Source organism: Geotrypetes seraphini, chromosome 14 (genome assembly GCF_902459505.1).
Source record: "Geotrypetes seraphini chromosome 14, aGeoSer1.1, whole genome shotgun sequence".
NCBI lineage: Eukaryota > Metazoa > Chordata > Amphibia > Gymnophiona > Dermophiidae > Geotrypetes > Geotrypetes seraphini.
Window position 1 is genome coordinate 47,770,022 of NC_047097.1, and position 22,029 is coordinate 47,792,050.

General features: G+C 44.7%; 1 protein-coding gene across 4 annotated transcripts in view; it reads right to left on the reverse strand.

Moving 5' to 3' along the window:
- Window positions 1–22,029, reverse strand: part of CGNL1 (cingulin like 1) — a 289,781-nt gene that overhangs the window by 147,590 nt on the left and 120,162 nt on the right. For all 4 annotated transcript variants that reach the window (XM_033919889.1, XM_033919891.1, XM_033919892.1 and 1 more), the window contains one exon: window positions 17,467–17,679. In XM_033919889.1, coding sequence (XP_033775780.1) covers window positions 17,467–17,679 — 213 coding nt within the window. The remainder of the gene's footprint in view (window positions 1–17,466; window positions 17,680–22,029) is intronic.

Sequence of the window (22,029 nt, forward strand, 5' to 3'; positions counted from 1 at the left end):
ACTGAGTGAGTGGGCAAAAAGATGGCAGATGAGCTTCAATGTGGAGAAATGTATGGTCTTGCACATAGGGAAAGGGAACCCCATGTACAGCTATACGATGGGAGGGTGCTGGGGAAAGGCAACCTAGAAAAAGACCTGGGGGTATTGGTGGATACAACAATGAATCCAGCGGCGCAATGTGCAGTGGCCTCAAAGAAAGCAAAAAGATTGTTGGGCATTATCAAAAAAGGTATCACTACCAGAACGAAGGAAGTTATCCTGCCATTGTATCGAGCAATGGTGCGCCCACATCTGGAATACTGCGTCCAATACTGGTCACCGTACCTTAAGAAAGACATGGCGATACTTGAGAGGGTCCAGAGGAGAGCAACAAGGATAATAAAGGGAATGGAGAACCTTTCATATGCCGAAAGGTTAAACAAACTGGGGCTCTTTACCCTGGAAAAGCGGAGACTGAGAGGAGACATGATAGAGACTTATAAAATCATGAAAGTTATAGAGAAGGTGGAGAGGGGCAGATTCTTTAGAATAGCGGGGACAACAAAGGTCATTCAGAAAAACTGAGAGGGGACAGATTCAAAACGAATGCAAGGAAGTTCTTCTTCACTCAGAGGGTGGTGGACACCTAGAACGTGCTTCCAAGTGAGGTATAGGACAGAGTACAATACTGGGTTTCAAAGAGGGACTGGATGGCTTCCTGGAAGCGAAGGGGATTATAGGGTACAGATAGAGGGTTACTTTACAGGGCATTAAGCGAAAATGGTATGAAAGTTTTAGGTTATGAGCACTATCAGTGCTGAGGGGCCGCCGCGTGAGCGGACTGCCGGGCATGATGGACCTCTGGTCTGACCCAACAGGGACAATACTTATGTTCTTATGTTCTCTTTCAAAGGTTTTTGAGGTCTACGAACATAAAATAATTTGTTTCCTTTATAACACTTTCGGCCTATTTTACAAAGCCGCGCTCGCGGCTGCCGCACATTAACAGCCCCAAAGCCCTTTAAATCTCTATGGACTTCGGGGCCATTATCACAGCGCAGTCACTAGTGCGGCTTTGTAAAAGGCTGTTAGTTAATTGTCAATTGTTTTCCTTCGTTTTTCCTGTTCAAGTTGTAATGCTTGTATAATTTTTCAAACTATAATAAATAAAGAACTTTTTCTTTTTTATTGCATTTGCTCTTTCTTCTTTATTGCGTTTTAAGTTGGTAGTTTACTGCTTCATTGATTAGCCAATATATGTGAACTATACAGATCTTATGACAGGGGTTTTTCAGCCAATGATAGAAGCATGGGAGGGGGGGAGCCATTGAGAAGGCATAGCTCCCCTTCATAGCACCGGGTGCAAAGTTTTCGCCCCGTGGCTTCTGAGGCGTTTTCCCCTTTATCATATAGCTAAGTTCACTGTTGAATTCTCTGGCAAATAATGGTTGGGATTTAAGCGGCACTATACCCAGCAAATAGATTTCTGGAGTTAGTTGATCTGTTAGTTTGCATAAGGAGATACACCTTGCTGTGCCAAAACAACTAGAGACACAAGGCCTTATAGTTTCTGCGGACATGAACGAGCTGCAGATGTATATATTTTCTTTGTTGTTGGGTTGGGTTTTTGGTGGGGTTTTTTTTGCTTTTTTGAAAAGATGTCAGCACTCTAGTTTTGCATCCTTGTCCACAGAAATCAGCATGAGCTGTTGTCTTCAGCCTGTAGGATTTTATCTGGTATTCATAATGATCTAGCCATAATGACTACAAGACCCTTAATGGGATATGAAACACCATCATCCAGTCCATCAAACAGTGAAATCAAGTGAAGACAGCAAATTGTTTATATTTGTGGTAGTATCATTCACTGCCAAAACCCCAAAGTCATATGAAAATTTTACAAGATAAACTATTAACTTGCATCATTTTCTTTCTGTACTTTATTTTCACTCAAAAAAAGCTTCTAAAACTGTCAATAAATTGTCTTAGTATAACTGCATTTATTACACTTGCTTTTAATATTATATTTATTATTTAGCTATCATCAAGTATGCTCCCGAATCACTAAGAACCCAAGGGCAGAGTTTCACACAAGGACAACTTTCAAAGTCTTATTGTAACTGCAAGGAGACACAGCCTTTATTCATGAAATATATTTTTCACAGCACACAATGAGGAAATGTACTCTCCGAGTGAAAGCTCTTAACCTTTACTAACAATGTTAAGGATTATATAAGAGCAGTGTAACATTCAGGAAAGGTAAAGCAAGCAGCTATTTTCAATCACAGAATCACATGAAATGCCGTCCTTAAAGGAAGAAGGAGCCAGAGAGAGCAAGAAAGATCCAGTACGTGGTCTAAGTTTTTCTGAAGGTTTGCCAAGGTTATTAAGAGCACAGTTTTCATGAAGCACTGCATGACTTATGAAACTACATAGAGCAGCATGACCCAGCCACATTTAGCTCTCTAGGCCTTCAACACAACCTTAATATTTTATATATTTTTTACAAAATAAACACATGGAACTTCTGCTAAAAGTTCCTCATTAGCTCTCAAACAACTCTTCTGATATGTCTGAACATCAGAGTTGAAAAGATCACGCTATCAGTGTGCAATTAAAGGCAGCGGCGGCGAAAAGGGCGAACAGAATGCTAGGAATGATTAAGAAGGGGATCACGAACAGATCGAAGAAGGTTATCATGGAAGGTTATCGGAGAAGGTTATCCAGGTAATGGGCCATGGTACACCCCAACCTGGAATACTGCGTCCAGCACTGGTCGCCATACATGAAAGACACAGTACTACTCGATAGGGTCCAGAGAAGAGCGACTAAAATGGTTAAGGGGCTGGAGGAGTTGCCGAACAGTGAGAGATTAGAGAAACTGGGCCTCTTCTCCCTTTAAAAGAAGAGACTGAGAGGGGACATGATCGAAACATTCAAGATAATGAAGGGAATAGACTTAGTAAATAAAGACAGATTGTTCATCCTCTCCAAGGTAGAGAGAACGAGAGGGCACACTCTAAAGTTAAAAGGGGATAGATTCCGTACAAACGTAAAGAAGTTCTTCTTCACCCAGAGAGTGGTAGAAAACTGGAACGCTCTTCTGGAGGCTGTTATAGGGGAAAACACCTTCCAGGGATTCAAGACAAAGTTAGACAAGTTCCTGCTGAACCAGAACGTACACAGGTAATGCTAGTCTTAGTTAGGGCACTGGTCTTTGACCTATGGGCCGCCGCGGGAACGGACTGCTGGGCACGATGGACCACTGGTCTGACCCAGCAGCGGCAATTCTTATGTTCAGAGCCCAAAAGGGATGATGGAGACGGAGTGACACTCAGGAGTTCTACCATGCTCCTGGCTTTTGCTTTCATCCCTGTGGCAGCAAAGGAAGCTAAAGGAAATGTGAACCTAGTATTGGCTTGCCATGAAAGCAAAACAAAATGTTGGTACAATTCACTGTGCTTTCTCAGCTAGATTATTGTAACTCAGTTTATCTGGGCATTGAGCAGGGCAGTCTAAAACGTCTTCAGTTAATACAGAATACTGCAGCTAAGCTCATTTTTGGGAAACGAAAGTATGATCATGTTTCCCCTTTGTTGATAAAGCTTCACTGGCTCCCAGTTCGCTTTAGGATCCAGTTTAAATGCACATGCATAATCTTCAAGCTTCTCTATGGAATATTTGATTCTTTTATCCCCTTATGTTGGAATACCCTTAGACTTTGCCATTTGAGGGAATTAAATCTGCTGGGAAGCTCAGTCGATCTTTTGTTTTCAAGTTTGTAGAGATCTGGAATGAACTTCCTGACTCCATTAGGCTTTTAGGCCAGCTACAATTATTTTGTAAATTCCTGAAAACTTTGTTGTTATCGCAATTTTTAAATGAAATAATATTATAGTTATTTTTCTTATGCTTTGCTTATGTACCATACTTTAGTTTTTAATTAGTTCTTCCTTCTCTTATGCTTTCTGCTATGTACTCTAGTCTTAATCATATATGAACCGAGTTGAGCTCCACTGGGAGATGACCCGGTATATAAACCAAAGATTAGATTAGATTAGAAAGAATAAAGAATAAAATAAAGATCATTATGTCTCTGTATTGCTTAATGGTGCAATCACACCTTGAAGCTTTTGTGCAGTTCTGGTCACCCAATTTAATAATAATTTTTTTTTAAAAAGATATAGTGGAACTAAAAAAGATACAGAGAAGGGAAACCAAAATGATAACAGAAATGCAATATTTCCCTATGAGGGAAGGCTAAGGAATTTTTGAAACAAACTCAATTTATGCTCCTTGGGTAATGTATGGGTCAATGTGGGTCAATTAATTGTCCGACTTTAAAACAGCAATCGATGTTCAGCCAACTTTGTATGTAAATTGGTTTCATGGAGGTTGGCCATAATCTCACCCCATCAGTTGTTGAAAAAGTGACTTTTCACACAGGAAAAGCAACTTTCACACGCGGCAGGGGAAGCCCGAACATCTCAGTCTAGAGGAGGTATGTAGGCAGATTGATAGACTTAAGAGCGATAAATCCCCAGGACCGGATGGCATCCATCCGAGGGTCATCAAGGAACTGAAAGGGACCATAGCTGAACTGTTTCAACTAATAGCTAATCTGTCGATCAAATCGGGAAAGATTCCGGAAGACTGGAAGGTAGCGAATGTTACACCGATCTTCAAGAAAGGTTCGAGGGGAGATCCAGGGAACTACAGACCGGTGAGTCTGACCTCTGTACCGGGAAAGATGGTAGAGTCACTGATAAAGGACAGCATCATTGATCACCTTGACGGAAACGGGCTGATGAGGACCAGTCAGCACGGTTTTAGCAAAGGCAGATCATGTTTGACGAACTTGCTGCACTTCTTTGAGGGAGTAAACAGACAGATAGACAAGGGCGATCCAGTCGACATTGTATATCTGGATTTTCAGAAGGCGTTCGACAAGGTTCCGCACGAACAACTACTTCGGAAAATTGCAAACCATGGAATTGAGGGTGAAATATTCACGTGGATTAAAAACTGGCTGGAGCATAGGAAACAGAGAGTGGGGGTAAATGAACAATACTCGGACTGGAAGAGCATCACCAGTGGAGTGCCGCAGGGCTCGGTGCTTGGACCCGTGCTCTTTTAACATCTTTATAAATGATCTGAACATAGGTGCAACGAGCGAGGTGATTAAATTTGCGGTTGATACGAAGTTATTCAGAGTAGTAAAGACGCAGGGGGATTGCGAAGATTTGCAACGTGACATAATCAAGCTCGAGGAATGGGCATCGACATGGCAGATGAGGTTCAACGTGGATAAGTGTAAAGTGATGCATGTCGGTAACAAAAATCTCATGCATGAATACAGGATGTCCGGGGCGGTACTTGGAGAGACCTCCCAGGAAAGGGACTTGGGAGTTCTGATCGACAAGTCGATGAAGCCGTCCACACAATGTGCGGCGGCAACAAAAAGGGCGAACAGAATGCTAGGAATGATAAAGAAGGGGATCATGAACAGATCAGGGAAGGTTATCATGCCGCTGTACCGGGACATGGTACGCCCTCACCTGGAGTACTGCGTCCAGCACTGGTCGCCGTACCTGAAGAAGGACACGGTACTACTCGAAAGTGTCCAGAGAAGAGCGACTAAGATAGTTAAGGGGCTGGAGGAGCTGCCGTACAGCGAAAGATTAGAGAAACTGGGCCTCTTCTCTCTCGAACAGAGGAGATTGAGAGGGGACATGATCGAAACATTCAAGATACTGAAGGGGATAGACTTAATAGATAAGGACAGGTTGTTCACCCTCTCCAAGGTAGGGAGAACAAGAGGGCACCCTCTAAAGTTGAAAGGGGAAGTTCTTCTTCACCCAGAGAGTGGTAGAAAGCTGGAACGCCCTTCCAGAGGCTGTTATAGGGAAAACACCCTCCAAGGATTCAAGACAAAGTTAGACAAATTTCTGTTGAACAAGAACGTGCGCTGGTAGGGCTAGTCTCAGTTACAGTGCTAGTCTTAGACCAGAGGGCCGCTGCGTGAGCGGACTGCTGGGCATGATGGACCACTGGTCTGACTCAGCAATGGCAATTCTTATGTTCTCAGCAGCAGGGAAAGCCCCGAAGCAGCTTCCTGCCGCTCAGTTGTTTGGGACAAGAAGAACTTTTTTACCTTTTTTTTTTTTTTTCATAGGCACAGATGTTGTACATGTGTTACACATGCACAATACCTGTCCCCATTTAACAAGAAAAGGTCATGTTGCCTCCTCCAAAGCCGTCAGTAGGAGGAATGGCAAATTCCTCACATAGCTGGGTAAATAGTGAATCCCCCCTGCTTCCCTGGTTGAAAATTGGGATTCAATCGTAAAGTTAAGAAGGGAGAAACAATAGGACTGAGCAAATGAAATCTGCAGACCTAGTGCCAAACCCTCCATAGAGGACAGTACAACACTGTACTTGGAAGAAGCTCCAACTTAGTGAGAAGAGCATAGTGAAGAAATGCACTACATAAGAACATAAGCAATGCCTCTGCTGGTTAAGACCTGAGGTCCATCGTGCCCAGCAGTCCGCTCACGCGGTGGCCCAACAGGTTCAGAACCTTTGCAGTAATCCTCTATCTATACCAATCCTTTCTTGAACCCCAGTACCGTACTCTGCCCTATTATGCCCTCTGGAAGCACATTCCAGGTGTCCACCACATGTTGGGTAAAGAAGAACTTCCTAGCATTTGTTTTGAATCTGTCCCCTTTCAACTTTTCTGAATGCGCTCTTGTTCTTTTATTATTTGAAAGTTTGAAGAATCTGTCCCTCTCTACTCTCTCTATGCCCTTCATGATCTTGTAAGTCTCTGTCATATCCCCTCTAAGTCTCCTCTTCTCCAGGGAAAAGAGACCCAGTTTCTCCAATTTCTCAGCGTATGAAAGGCTTTCCATCCCCTTTATCAGATGAGTCGCTCTCCTCTGAACCCTCTCGAGTAACGCCATATCCTTCTTAAGGTACGGCGGCCAATATTGGACATAGTACTCCAGATGCGGATGCACCATTGCCCGATACAATGGCAGGATAACTTCTTTCGTTCTGGTTGTAATACCCTTCTTGATTATGCCTAACATTCTGTTGCCTTCTTAGCGGCCGCTGCGCACTGTGCCTAGGGAGTTGTTAGTAAAATAGGAAGTACCCCTAAAAAAAGTCATTAATATGGCGCATACCACATCCAACAGTCAGGAAACTAAGATTTAATTGGCCTAAGTCTCCCTTATACCACGGGGAGGCCGCCCGCCGGTAGGGCAAGCGAGCACGCTTACCCGCCCATAGAGAACCAGGCGTTCAAGCCTCTTTTCATCCTTCGGAGTCAAATACAAAGGGAGAACTTGAAAGACATATAACCAACATGGAACAATAAGCATGTTATATAAGCTCACCTTACCCAAGAGCGAGAGAGGAAGACCCCTCCATAACTGTAATTGATTCACAAGAGCCTGAAATAGCGGTTCCACATTCAGAGAGTATAAACGAGAAAGGTCAAGGGAGATATATACCCCCCAAATATTTCTACGCTGACTCCGCCTACCGCAGAAGAAACCATCCCCTCCATGCAGTGCGGACCTCTGGGCTCGAGGGCAGAGCCACAGATTTATTGAAATTTAAAGAAAGACCAGAGTAAAACCCATATTAAGAAATTAGGTCCAATGCAGAAGGTAAAGAAACCTCTGGGTCCGTGAGAATCAAAAACATATCATTAGCGAAAGCCAGCATTTTCAAGTCAACACTTGCTACTCGAAGGCCCCACACCTCATCAAAAAGACGAAGAGTGCAAAGCAAGGGTTCCAAGGAAATTAAAAAGAGCAAAGGAGAGAGTGGACAACCCTGCCGTGTACCCCGGAGTATAGGAAAGGAATTGGTGCGGGTGCCATTAATCAGCAGAGATGCCCGAGGATTAGAGTATAAAGAACTCACCGCTTGAAGGTAGAACCCCCCAAGCCCAATATACTCAAGAGTACGAAACAAGAAAGACCAATGCACACTATCAAAGGCCTTAGAGGCATCCAGGCTCACAAACAGTGCGGGAATCTTATGATGTTGACTATGCGCGAGCGCAAAGAGAACCTTGCGTACATTGCAAACTGAATGGCGGCCACGAACAAAACCAACCTGATTTGCATGAATAATAGTGGGAAGATGAGGGGCAAGGCAATCAGCCAACATGCGGGAGAAAAGTTTAAGATCAACGTTGATCAAGAAAATCGGACGATAAGAACCAGGGTCCTCAGCCTATTTAGCCGGCTTCAACAACAACGTGATGAGGGCTTCATTGGCATAGCAGGGAAAAGATCCTGTAGCAATAGCTGTGTTATAATAATCCAACAAAGGGCCGTAAAGATGGGTGCGATAGAATATGATAGAATTCTCCCGAGAAGCCATCCAGGCCAGGGGCCCTGCCTGTACGAAGAGACTTAATAGCAGACTGTAGCTCTATCGCTTGGAAAGGGCGGTTAAGACTGGACATGAAGTCCTCAGGAAGACAAGGCAACCCAGACGCCTGAAGGTAATCCGTCACTAGGTCCTCGGAGGCATCGTAGGGGGCTGTGTACAACCTGGTGTAGAAATCATAAAGAGTCTCAGACACCTCTGCTGTATGTGACACTCTACCCCACCCCACCCCCCAGGGTCCGAAGCGTCAGAATTGGTTTACGACCCATCTTAGCCTCTACAAAACGTGCCAGCAAATACCCAGGTTTGTTACTATACCGATGAAAACGATGTTTATGATAAGCCACCCACTTCTAAGAACGAAAATGAAGCAAAGAATTAAACGCTTCCTGGGCCGATAAATACCTTTCCTGGTTTATGGCCGAGGGAGTAGTGTGAAAATTTCACTTGGCATCCCGTAGGGCACGCTCCAAAGTTATAATGCCTCAAGTGATACGTTTATTTCTGGCACAAAGAAAAGAAATAATAGGACCTCTAAACACAGTCTTCGCGGCTTCCCAGAATAAAATAGGATCTGCCCAATGTTTCGCATTATTGGTAAGATAATCTCCCATTGGGTCTGCAAAAATTTCTGAAACTCAGTATCTTGCGAAAGATAAAAGGGGAACCGCCAAGAAGGGGATAAGGTATAAGCTGGATCCAGGTGTATATCTATCCAGATCGGAGTATGATCAGAGATACTCAGGGGACCAATTTCCGCCAAGGTTACCAATGGAAACGAAACTGGGGACACAAAAATATAGTCAATCTAAGACCAGGTATTATATGCACGTGAAAGATGGGTATAATCACGAACCTCAGGGTGCAAAACGCGCCAAAGATCAATCACGGAGTCGGTATCACAAAAATCAGAAAGAAGACGGCCCCTGGTCCCCAAAGAATGGGACAATGCACCAGACTTATCACTTGCAGGGTCTCTAACCAAATTAAAATCAGCCACTAGAAGAAGTGGATCCCCAGAATGACTAGCACAAAGAGTAACCAATTATCAGAGAAATGAGGAGGAATTAGGGCCATAAACCACTAGCAACAAATATCTCCTGTCCCCCAACGACCCTCAGGGGACTTAGCAAGAACCTGAACCCTCAGAGGTGAAGACTTACAGACCAACACCACAATACTCCCATGACGCCCAGGAGAGGAGGCAAAATAAACCTCTCCCACCCATGAGCGACATAATTAAGCAAACTATATCAGAGTGGTAACGCTGGAGAGCTGCCAATATCTTAGATCGTTTAATTGGCAAGGTAATACCCCCTACATTCCAAGAGGTAAGCCGAAAAGGGGTATTCATATCAGCTTGGGAGAGAAGAGAAGCTGATATACCAAGAAACACCTGTAAATGAGACCCCCAGGAACCCAGCCTCCCCCGAGGTAACAAATCGCAAAAAAGACAGCTGCGTGAGGGAGACTAATGAGAGCAACCAAAAATTGAACTCCACGAGGGAGACGTAAAAGAAAAAGCCCATGGTTAGTGAAAAGACAATCAATAGGGACCCAAGAGCCTTCCCCAGTGCAACAGGAATCTGGAGAACGCTCTTCAGAGAAGACACAGTGCATTAAAATCAGTAGTCCCATACTCCAAACATTTGGACACGTGAAGGAGGACTGTCCCACCCCACCCTAACCCAGATCCCCAACTCTCACCCCCCAAAACCCATCACAGAACAACTTATAAAATTCTCCTTCTTGTCTTCAAAATTAAGACCTCCCACCCACCTGCCTTCTTAGAGAAATATCTCATTCCATACACCCCTTCTAGGGCCCTTAGATCCACCAATCAGAACTTACTGACAGTCCCCTCAATCAAGGACCTATATTATACTAGAAACACCAATTTTTCTGCAATTGCTCCTTCCCTTTGGAATGCAATGCCACCACATCTCCGCTGTGAAAATTCTTTAAACAAATTTAAAACTAATCTTAAAACATTTCTATTCAAAGATGCATGCCATCAAAACCTTCGCTCTGAAAATTCCCTAAATAAGTTTAAAACACACCTTAAGACATTCCTCTTTAAAGACGCTTATCAAAATTCCAACTGAGCTCCCAAATAAAAACGGGAATATAAAAACGCTTTCAGGAAGCGACACCCCATTTTTTCCTCTTGTTTTATCCTTCCCTTCTTCCCTTCCTTTTATTTTCATTTATACAATATAATTTTAAAAAAAACAAAAAAACCCCCAAAAACTTTCCCTTCCCCTTTCTTTCCTTTTGTCCCATATCCATTGTAATCAAGTCTTTGTTTTGATCTCAATCCCCCTATTTTTATTCAGACTTTTTTTTTAACAATTTTAATATTTTAAATAATTTTTCACTTTTTATTATTGTAAACAGACCAGATACTTGTCTATGTACAAGCATGTATCTTCCTATTTTACATAGTAACATAGTAGATGACGGCAGATAAAGACCCGAATGGTCCATCTAGTCTGTCCAACCTGATTCAATCTAAAAATTTGTTGTTTTTTTTGTTTTTTTTCTTCTTCTTAGCTATTTCTGGGCAAGAATCCAAAACTCTGCCTGGTATTGTTCTTAGGGTCCAACTACTGAAGTCTCCGTCAAAGCTCAATCCAGTCCATCTTCTACACCCCCCCAGCCACTGAAGCCCTCCCCAGCCCATCCTCCCCCAAACGGCCATATACAGACACAGACCATGCAAGTCTGCCCAGTACTGGCCTTAGTTCTTCAATATTTACTGTTATTTTCTGATTCTAGATCCTCTGTATTCATCCCACGCTTTTTTGAACTCCGTCACCATCTTCATCTCCACCACCTCTCTCGGGAACGCATTCCAGGCATCCACCACCCTCTCCATAAAATAGAATTTTCTTACATTGCTCTTGAGTCTCCCACCCCTCAACCTCAAATTATGTCCTCTGGTCTAACCATTTTCCTTTCTCTGGAAAAGATTTTGTTCTATGTGAATACCTTTCAAGTATTTGAACGTCTGAATCATATCTCCCCTGACCCTCCTTTCTCCTAAGGCAGTGATGGCTAACCTTTTTGAGCCCGAGTGCCCAAACTGCCGCACAAAACTAAAGAATTTCCTCAAAGTGCCAGCACGTCAATTAAACCTTAATAACAAGATTTTAGTATCTAAAAACTCTTTATAAAGTTGCCTGAACTATGTAACATCATTTTTAAAGGTTGGAATCTTTGTATTGTCAGAGAATCAATTTGATTCACAATCCTTTTGGTTTTCATTTCAATTTATTGGCAATTTATAATGTTTTAATGATTTCATTCATGGGCCGAATACACACATACTTTTCTCTGTCGCCGCATTCTTTGACCAAAAGATTTGTAAGCCTGCAACCACGTCAAGGTAGACTCTTTCAGCAGCTCCCCTCCCTCCCCCTTACCTTTGTGGCCAAGTCAAAATGATCTACCAACAATAAAATTTTAAAAACACAAAGCACGCTGTACGCAGAGAAAATGTTAATTATCATTTATATTACGCGGGTTTTCAAAGAGGTCAAGGCAGATGACTTTATGCAATGTCACCTCAGTAACAACTATACAAAAATAGACAAATATTCCCCCTCCCTTTTTACTAAACCGCGATAGCGGTTTTTAGCGCAGGGATCTGCGCTGAATGCCCCACGCTGCTCTTGAAGCTCATAGGCTCCCTGCGCTAAAAAACGCTATTGCGGTTTAGTAAAAGGGGGCCATAGTGCAAAATATAGACAGCATATATAAATTCTCAAAACGGACACATTTTGATCACTAAATTGAAAATAAAATCATTTTCCTACCTTTGGTAATTTCATCAGTCTCTGGTTGCACTTTATTCTTCTGACTGTGCATCCAATATTTCTTCCCTTTTTTCAGCCTCCTGAATGCTTTCTCTCCTCCAGCCCTCATTCCCTCCCCAAACTTTTTCTTTGTTTCACCCTGCCCCCTTCTTTCTTTTTCTCTCTCTCCATACCCCCTTTCATTCTGTATGTCTGTCTTTCTCTCTCTCTCCGTGCCCCATTTTTCTTTGTTTCACCCAGCCCTCTTTCTTTTTTTTTTTTTTGGCTCCCTGTCCCCCCCTTTCTTTCTTTCTCCTTGCCCTCCCCTATGCCACCACCATTGGGAAAATGCTGCCACCGCCACTGGGGAATAGGCTGCCACTGCCGCTATCGGGAACAGGCCGGCGCCGAGTTCGCCTTGCTTCTCTTCCCCACGGAGCCGACCAACTCTCGCCACTCGACGTCGATTCTAACATCGGAGAGGACGTTTTGGGCCAGCCAGGCAGCGATTGGCTGGCCCAGAACGTCCTCTCAGACATCAGAATTGACGCGGGTGGCGAGAGTTGGTCGGCCCCACAGGGAAAAGCAGGGAGAACTTGGCACCGGCCTGTTCCCAATGGCGGCGGTGGCACTCAAGTGGCTAAAGAGACGCAGTTTGCCAGCCTAGGGAGAACACTGGAGGGTGGCCAGCTGTGCACCCCATTGGGGCGTAAAACCGGGGCAGACCGCCCCCACCCCCACCTTTGTATGCCACTGTCTGTACCTCACTCCCTCCCTATGACCAAAAATTCTCCTTTCTTCTATTCCCCGTGTACACAACCATCTCTTTCCCTCCCTTCCTCTCTCCCAAGTCCTTGCCTTCTGTGTCCAAAAACACATTCCCTCCCCCACCTCAGCATCTCTTTCCCTCCCTTCCTTTCTCCCAAGTTCATGCCTTCTGTATGCAAAAACCCATTCCCTCCCCCAACTCAGCATCTCTTTCCTTCCCTTCCTCTCTCCCAAGTCCATGCCTTCTGTGTCCAAAAACCCATTCCCTCCCCCACCTCAGCATCTCTTTCCTTCCCTTCCTTTCTCCCAAGTCCATGCCTTCTGTGTCCAAAAACCCATTCCCTCCCCCACCTCAGCATCTCTTTCCCTCCCTTCCTTTCTCCCAAGTTCATGCCTTCTGTGTGCAAAAACCCATTCCCTCCTCCACCTCAGCATCTCTTTCCTTCCCTTCCTTTCTCCCAAGTCTATGCCTTCTGTGTCCAAAAACCCATTCCCTCCCCCACCTCAGCATCTCTTTCCCTCCCTTCCTTTCTCCCAAGTTCATGCCTTCTGTGTGCAAAAACCCATTCCCTCCCCCACCTCAGCATCTCTTTCCTTCCCTTCCTCTCTCCCAAGTCCATGCCTTCTGTGTCCAAAAACCCATTCCCTCCCCCACCTCAGCATCTCTTTCCCTCCGTTCCTTTCTCCCAAGTTCATGCCTTGTGTGAAAAACGCACTCCCTCCCCCTTTTGTGTTCCCCGTTTGTCTCCCAGCCCATCTTAGCAACTTTCTCAGCAAAATGTAGCTCGAGCCGCGTAGGCTTGTCTTCTATTTCCTGCCTGTCCCGCCGCGCACACATAGCCGATCGGAAATCTTCCCTGACTTCAGCGCTGACGTCGGAAGGCGGGCTTTGATTAAGCCCTCCCTCCGACATCAACGCTGACATCGGGGAAGATTTCCGATCGCCTGTGTGAGCGGCAGGGCAGTCGGAGTAGAAGACGAGCCTCGCGGCTCGAGTTATATTTAACCCCGCGGGTCCCCCATCGTCCCCGTTCAGCTCTCTCTCCTGTGCACCCCCTGGTAGTACTGCCCTGATGGCGGCCCTGTGCGCGCCAGCTGCAAGGCCTTCGCGTGCCACAGTTGGCACGCATGCCATAGGTTCGCCATCACTGCCCTAAGGTATCTTTGCATTGGTTAATTGTGGTGCATCGCATAAGTTGTTGCTGATGGTTCATGTGAGTCTGCATCACAATGCTTCTTGGTATTTATGAAATTGTATACTACTTGTCTTGTGTTCATCTGGATAATGGGTTGAGCTTTTCCCGCTGTGTTGTGTGTACTACCTCATGCTCTGCTCATACTAGTAGCACCAGCTTCAAAACAGGTTGGATTGGATGCAATGCAGAAATGTTCCTTTTCATATGCTGGTCGTTTGGATTGGAATAGAACAGACTGCCTTTGTTTACAAAACAGCAGTGGCATCTGCGCTCTTTTAAGAAACTGTTGACTGCAGCTTCTGACACATTTATTATTTGAACTGATTTATAGGAGCAATATTTTGAAGTTTGTTTGGTGCAGCTCGTTTTTACTATTGTGTATTTTTTTGTTGCAAATCCACTTCGGTATATGGCGGAATAGAAGTACAGTGGTACCTCAGAATCCGAACTTAATCCGTTCCAGAACCCCATTCGAGTTCCAAAATGTTTGCATTCCATGCAGTGTAACCGTCTGATGTAAGTCCTTATCCAAGACAATGTGTTGTTTTCCCTTCTCTGTACCCCATCATTCTTGAAGGGATATGTGAGTATAGGAGGTCCCCATTTAGTTTAGTTTATTAATACAGTGGTACCTCGGAATCCGAACGCCCCAGAATTCGAACAACTTGGAATCCGAACTTTTTTTATTATTAATTTTTGCCCCGGAATCCAAACGCCGCTTTGGAATCCAAATGTATGGGAACGAGAATGACACAGTGACAAAATTCATCACCGTTCCCGTCCCCCGCGGATAACCGCGGGAAACCATCTTCATGTCATTCTTTAAGGAGAGAGGGAAGAATCAGAATATGAATGGCCACAACCACTGACCCTCAAGCTTTGCTTTGAAGAATGCTGGTGTAGAAGGACTGAGGTTGAAATAGACACTAGAAAATGACATGGGATTATTTCCCGCGGTTATCCGCGGGGATGGGAACGGTGATGAATTTTGTCACCGTGTCATTCTCTATGGGAACTGCAAGCATTGCTCAGCCCAAAGCTTCCCTCCCAGGAAGCTGCATCAGAGGGAAAACTTTGGGCTAAGCAACGCTTGCAGTTGCCAATCTTGCTGTCTCTGCCTGGGGGGTGCCCGATCTTTCTGTCTCTGCCTGGGGGGTGCCCGATCTTGCTGTCTCTGCCTGGGGGGTGCCCGATCTTGCTGTCTCTGCCTGGGGGCCCCATTCTTGCTGAGTTTTTGGGACCAAGGAACGGATTAATCCAGTCTCTTTTATTTTCATCTATTAAATTCTTTATTCATTTTCAAACTTACAATAAGTGTGATAAAATGTCCAAACAAATTAACAATATCTATATCACTTAATAATCATCAATGGTAACAGTGATAAATACTTAACTCCCACCCTTCCCCCTTACCTATCAAATAATCAATACTTATACAATACATAACTATTAAATTCCCCCCCCTTTCCCTCACAATTGAACTTGTAAGTATTGTACTGATTAGATGAAATTTTCTTTTCCCTTAAATTTACAAGTTCAATTGTGAGGGAAGGGGGGGAATTTTATAGTTATGTATTGTATAAGTATTGATTATTTGATAGGTAAGGGGGGGAAGGGTGGGAGTTAAGTATTTATCACTGTTACCATTGATGATTATTAAGCCTATGTGGCCCTATGCATCTCCTAGAAGAGCGGGAGATGCTTACAATGTAGGCCAGCAAAATGCTGGCCTACATTGTAAGTAGACGCGGCTGCTATACTTAATCGCGGCAAGGGATCTCCCTGCCCCGATTAGTATAGCAGCCGCCAGTCTCCCCTCCTCCCCCTAAATGAATGAGGCAGGTGGGATGCCCAATCCCTCCTTCATAAAGACCCCCCCACCCGCCCCCAACGATCGCCGACAGGAGGGTGCCCAACCCCTCCTGCTGGTAGGCCCCGCCCCCCCGACGATTACAGCAGGAGGGTGCCCAACCCCTCCTGCCTGATGACTCCCTACCGTTTCCTGAAGATAGCCAGCAGGAGGATGCCCAATCCCTCCTGCTGGACCCCCGCCCCCATCGAACCCCTCCATTCCTGAACCCCCTCCCCAACGAAATGCCTCATAGGAAGGGCCTTAGGCGCCTGGGCCAATCAGGCCCTAGGCTCCTGTGGGTTAGGCAGGGGAGGGGCGGGCCTGCCTCATTTGGAGTGAGGACCCATCTGGCCAACTCGCTAGGTGAGCCCAGGGGGGGTTCCAGGGAGGGGGGTAAGGGGTTACATTGGGGGGGTTCCTGGAAGGAAAAGATGGGGAATTTGGGGATGGGGGTCTTTGAGGGGGTCCGGCAGGAGAGATTGGGCACCCTCCTGCTGATGATCTTCGGGAAAGAGTGGGCAATCATTGGGCAGGAGGGGTTCGGCACCCTCCTACCGCAATCGTCGGGGGATAGGGCCTACCGGCAGGAGGGGTTGAGCTCCCTCCTGCCGTGATCGTATATGGGGGTGGGGGTGGTAGGCGATCAACTGGCAGGAAAGGTTGGGCTCCCTCCTGCTGCGATCGTACGGGGGTGGGGGGACTGGCAGCCATGGCCGCTATACTTATCGCGGCAGGGAGCTCCCTTGCTGCATTAAGTATAGCAGCCGCGTCTACAGTAACCGGCGTCTGTAACATGGACATCGGTTACAGAATCGGGCTTATTTTGGGTGGGCCTAGGCCCGATTCTGTGTACGACACCCTTCTCGGGTGTCCTATAAAGAATCCGGGCCAAACCGTCTGCAAGACTTAGGCCACAACAGATACTAACGTTTCAACACTAAAGGATGAGCACTTAATAGTCCCCACATTTTAATCTCTCTATGGGGTTATCATGATCCAAACATTAAACTGTTGCACCCAGCTACATTTGAAATGCAATATTTAATTTTATTTAAAGCAGGGGTGGGAAACCTTTATACACCAGAGGGCTACGTAAACATCAGTACAATCCACGGCAATCCGCAACATTACATAATATTGGAACTGGAAATGCACAGAGCACCAGACTTTCTGTGATAAATAAGTAAAAATGTCACTGAAAACAAACTGCTAGTGTGTCTAATTCTGAAAAAATTTGCCAAATGCAGTTCTTTAAAATTGTCAAAACTCTGGTTAATGACGTTTTCCTTGCATACTTCCCATGGTCTTGTGTGTCACACAAAAAAATTCAATGACAGGCTGCAGGTTAGGGGTCTTTTTACTAAAGCATGTTAACCGATTTAGTGCGTGCTAAATTGGTTAGCGCGCCTTAATAAAAGGATCTCTTAGAGTTTTCCTCTGGCCACAATCAACATTAACTTACATTTGTTGCTTCTTCAACAATCTCTCGCAGCTTCTTCAGTTCTTTATCATGCTGCTCTTTGAGTCGATCAATTTCCTGATCGTGGGTGGACACTTCTTCTTTTAGAACACCTTTCAGAGCCGTCAGTTCTCGCTCTCTCTTTTTTAAGACTTCTTCCTGCTCCTCCTTTGCCGCCATCATATCTTGCAGATCCTGTTTCATTTGCATGAGCTCCTAAAGAGAGGCCATATTTTAAAATGACGTATAAAACTTCCTTAAATGAGGACCACCATCCTCGGCTGTCCCACAGAGATCAATGCCGGTCCATTGTCTACCCTACAGTAGTCATACATAGCGGGGGGGCAGGATAGGGTGCTAGGGGTGGCGTGTCACACAGGGTGTGATTCTGGCTTGGTATTCTCCTGGGACCATCTTAGGAGATTCAAGTCGTATGCTTCTGCTTGCTGGCCCAGGAGGGCACGACTAGAGGAGTCTAGAAGCTATAGGGCCTGATATTCAGCCAGAAGCGCACTGACCCCCAGATATTCAATGCCAGGCCATTTCCGGTGACTGTCATTGAATATCTGTTTTGTTGTTGTTGCTTTTTTTTTTTTTTTTTTAAGGCAGCTAATGATAACCAGTTAGCAGAAACTCAGGGCTACCTGGACATCGGCCAGTGCAGGGATGCCCAATTTCGGTCCTCAAGATCTACTGGTTGGCCAGGTTTTCAGGATATGTACAATGAATATGCATGAGAGAGATTTGCGTGCACTTCCTTCTTGGTATGCAAATCTCTCTCATGCATGTTCATTGTGGATATCCTGAAAACCTGGCCTGCCAGTAGATCTCAAGGACCGGAATTGGGCAGCCCTGGGCTAGTGTATAATTTATACACTATTTGTGCGATCCTATCTATGCACTAACCTTGACTGGTTAGCAATGGAAATCGTGGCCTATATCAGATTTGCCCCCGGGATTGCCAGATAGCGTTTCAGCACTAATTGGTTATCTCCCACTGAAAATGTCTGGTTAGCCACTGAAACACAAGTTAACCATTACCCCGGGGGGGGGGGGAGGGGGGCAGGAAAGGAGGATGTATGTGTTCACCAGGGATGAACAGGTATTCCTTCAGACTAACACCGCTCCTTTAATTTAGCAGATTAATGTGGGAGGACATAAAAGATATATGCAGGGCATGTGTGCTCAAGTATCCTCTATTACAGTCCTCTGAGAACATGCTTGATCTAGTTGCAATAGCTATTTCAGTGCTTTCTTTGCACCACTGGCCTGATTCTCCCTGCCTGCTCTTCCCCCACCATCTGAGGCCTTGGAAGCTGAGGTGTTTCCTACATTGTTTGTCATAGGAGTGGAGGAGTGGCCTAGTGGTTAGGGTTGCAGCCTCAGCACCCTGAGGATGCAGGTTCAGCGCTGCTCCTTGTGACCCTGGGCAAGTCACGTAATTCTTCATTGCCCCAGGTACGTTAGTCAGATTATGAGCCCACTGGGACAGATAGGGAGAAATACTGAAATACTGTATATAAAAATAAAATTTCACAATTACATTTGCTATATGATTTTTTTTTATGAAATGTGGTATTACAAATGTTTCAAATACATATATAAAATATTTAATTCATTGTGTGCCACAGCCAAGGTGTTACACCTGCAATATTTTGACATGGAATGAATTCAATAAAGTGAATCCAACGGCTATGCAAAGATGCTACTTTTTGTATCCTGCAACTGCCTTCATGCAAATCTGGCTGCTAGAATAAACTTTAAGCAAATCCAGGACTTCTATTTGTGCAGAGCTGAAACTTTGGCTTCTGAATGAAGAGAGTTAACATTGTGCTACGGGGACATCACTGACGTGGTGTGAACTAGGATATTTAGGGGGGAAAAAACCCAGAAGGAATTGAGATTTGTCATCTCGTTTCTGTGAGTCATTTTACTTCTATCTGAACAATGGGTGACCCATCAAAAGTACGCAGGACAAATGCACGCATGTCAAGTACGCGCAGGACAAAAGCACACCCGACAAGTGCGCGCACCATCAATTGTGTGCATGTGTCCTGCGCGGATTTGTCAGCGCACATTTATCTTGCACATATTAAAGGGTGTACCAAATAATGCCCCAGTAACTTAGTAAGTTAAAAGTCAGTAGTCTACTTGCTTCTCAGATCTGGTATGAGTGCATATTTAAAGGAGTCCAACCTTGCGGTGCAGATAAGTGTGATGCTGTGACATGCTGAGCGGTAGTGGCATGGGGGGGTAGATAGAAACATGCTGCAAATGCCAAATTCTACTATACAGGAGAATGGGAGGGTGGGGGGATAGAAATGAAAGGTTCTACTGCACAGGGGGATGGGAGGCAGGCAGGCTGGCTTTGGGAAGAGGGTGTGGGTGGAAAAAAGTCTAAAAGGCATTGAGGGGGGCAATGGAAAGAGGCACTGGGGGCACTAAGGACATAGGAAGGGGTACTAAGGACACAGGAAGGAGGCAATGGGGGCACTTAGGACATAGGAAGGGGCACTGAGGGCACTAAGGATACAGGACAGAGGCCCGGGGGGCACTAAGGACACGGGAAGGAGGCATTGGGGGCACTAAGGACAGCACAGAGGTACTGGGGGCACTAAGGACATAGGAAGGGGCACTGAGGGCACTAAGGATATAGGTGACACTGAGGGCACTAAGGACATAGGAGACACTGAGGGCACTAAGGACACAGAATGGGACACTAAGGACATGGAAGGCGGCACTGGGGGCACTAAGGACATACTAAGAATATAGGATGGAACAAAGAAAAAAAAACCCCAGACAGACAGACATCTACTCTAGCACCCGTTAATGTAACGGGCTTAAACACTAGTGTACTTTATAAAATACATTTGTGCACAAATTGCTCCCAGCCTCTTCTCTCACTGGCAGGGGGCAGGCAGGAGAGGCACCAAAGGCAAGTTTATTTATTTTATTATCCGCATTTTCATGAAGAGATTCACCCAAATCGGTTTACAATATATTGAATAGTAATCAAGTAATCTTAAGTATTTTTCCTATGTGTCCTAGCAGGTTCACAATCTAACTGCTGTACCTGGGGCATTGAATGGTTAAGTGACTTGCCCAGAGTCACAGAGAGCAGGCTGGAATCGAACTCCAAACCTAAGGGTGCTGAGGCAGCAGTTGTAACTGCATTGGTTGCCGGTTGAGGCACGTATTATTTTTAAAGTTGGGTTGTGTCGATTATAAAGTGTTGTCGGGATAATCTCCATCTAATTTGATTAATTTGTTCTCCTTTGCTACTCAAAAACATTCACATAAAGCTCATGCTTTTCTTGTTTATCCAACAGTGAAGGGTTGTAAGTTCAAAAGATTTCATGAACGCATGCTTTCATATCAGGCTGCCAGTTGGGACAAAGAATTCAAACAACGAACAAACTACACACTAGAAATAGTGTCAAAATGGATGAGAGACCATAAATTAAAGCTGAATCAAGACAAAACCAATTTCTTACTTCTAGAAAAAAAACAAAACCCCAACCATAACAAACCTAGAAATAGACTCCATCACATACCCCATGCAACCCAACCTAAAACTGTTAGGAATAATGATAGACAAAGGCTGCACCATGCAACTTCAAATCAGCAAAACAATCCAGAAGTCATTTGCAACCATGCGCAACCTAAGGTAAATCCGAAAATACTTCAACAACGAACAATTCAAACTCTTGGTACAAGCGCTAATCCTAGGACTCCTGGACTACTGTAACATTCTATACCTGTCATGCTCAACCAACATGCTAAAACAATTACGAACAGTCCAAAATACAGCTCTTAGACTGATTTACTCGCTGAAAAAAATAAGACCACATTACCACCGCTTTCCGAGATTCACACTGACTCCCAGTACAAGCATGCATACAATACAAATTCTACTGCACCCTATTCAAAGCCCTAAATGGAACAGACTATGCTATCTGAGCAACTGCCTAATCAGGATAAACACATCCTGACCAAGAAGAACTCATCCACACTTTATCCACCTCCCAATCAAAGGTATACAAAGCAAAAAAAATATACGACGGACTATTAGCCACCAGAGCAGCGAAACTAAACCGCCACCTCTCCAATCTGCTGACTATGACGTCCAACTACAAAACATTCAGGAAAGAACTTAAAAATTTTCTATTCAAGAAATTTATCAAATGATCTAACTAAACCTGATCGACCCTCCACAGATCCCATTGAATACTACATCTATTAACCATGTATTCTCCCTGGAAATGCCCAGGCCAACTCTTGTTGTAAACCGCCTAGAACTGAAAAGTATTGGCGGGATAGAAGACACTGATATAATGTAATATCTGAAATTTAGAATGTGTTTGAAAACTTACTTATTCTAGATTCTAGAAATCTATCTTTTTTATTATAGATTTGGGGGTAATTAAATTATGTGATGATCACTCGGTTGTAAGTTGATGGAATCTTTTGTAAATCGCATAGATCTGCAAAGTTATGCAGTCTAGAGAAGTTGATTTTTATGTTATGTAACCATTAGGCCTCTTCCTCCACTTCAGCATGCAAGTC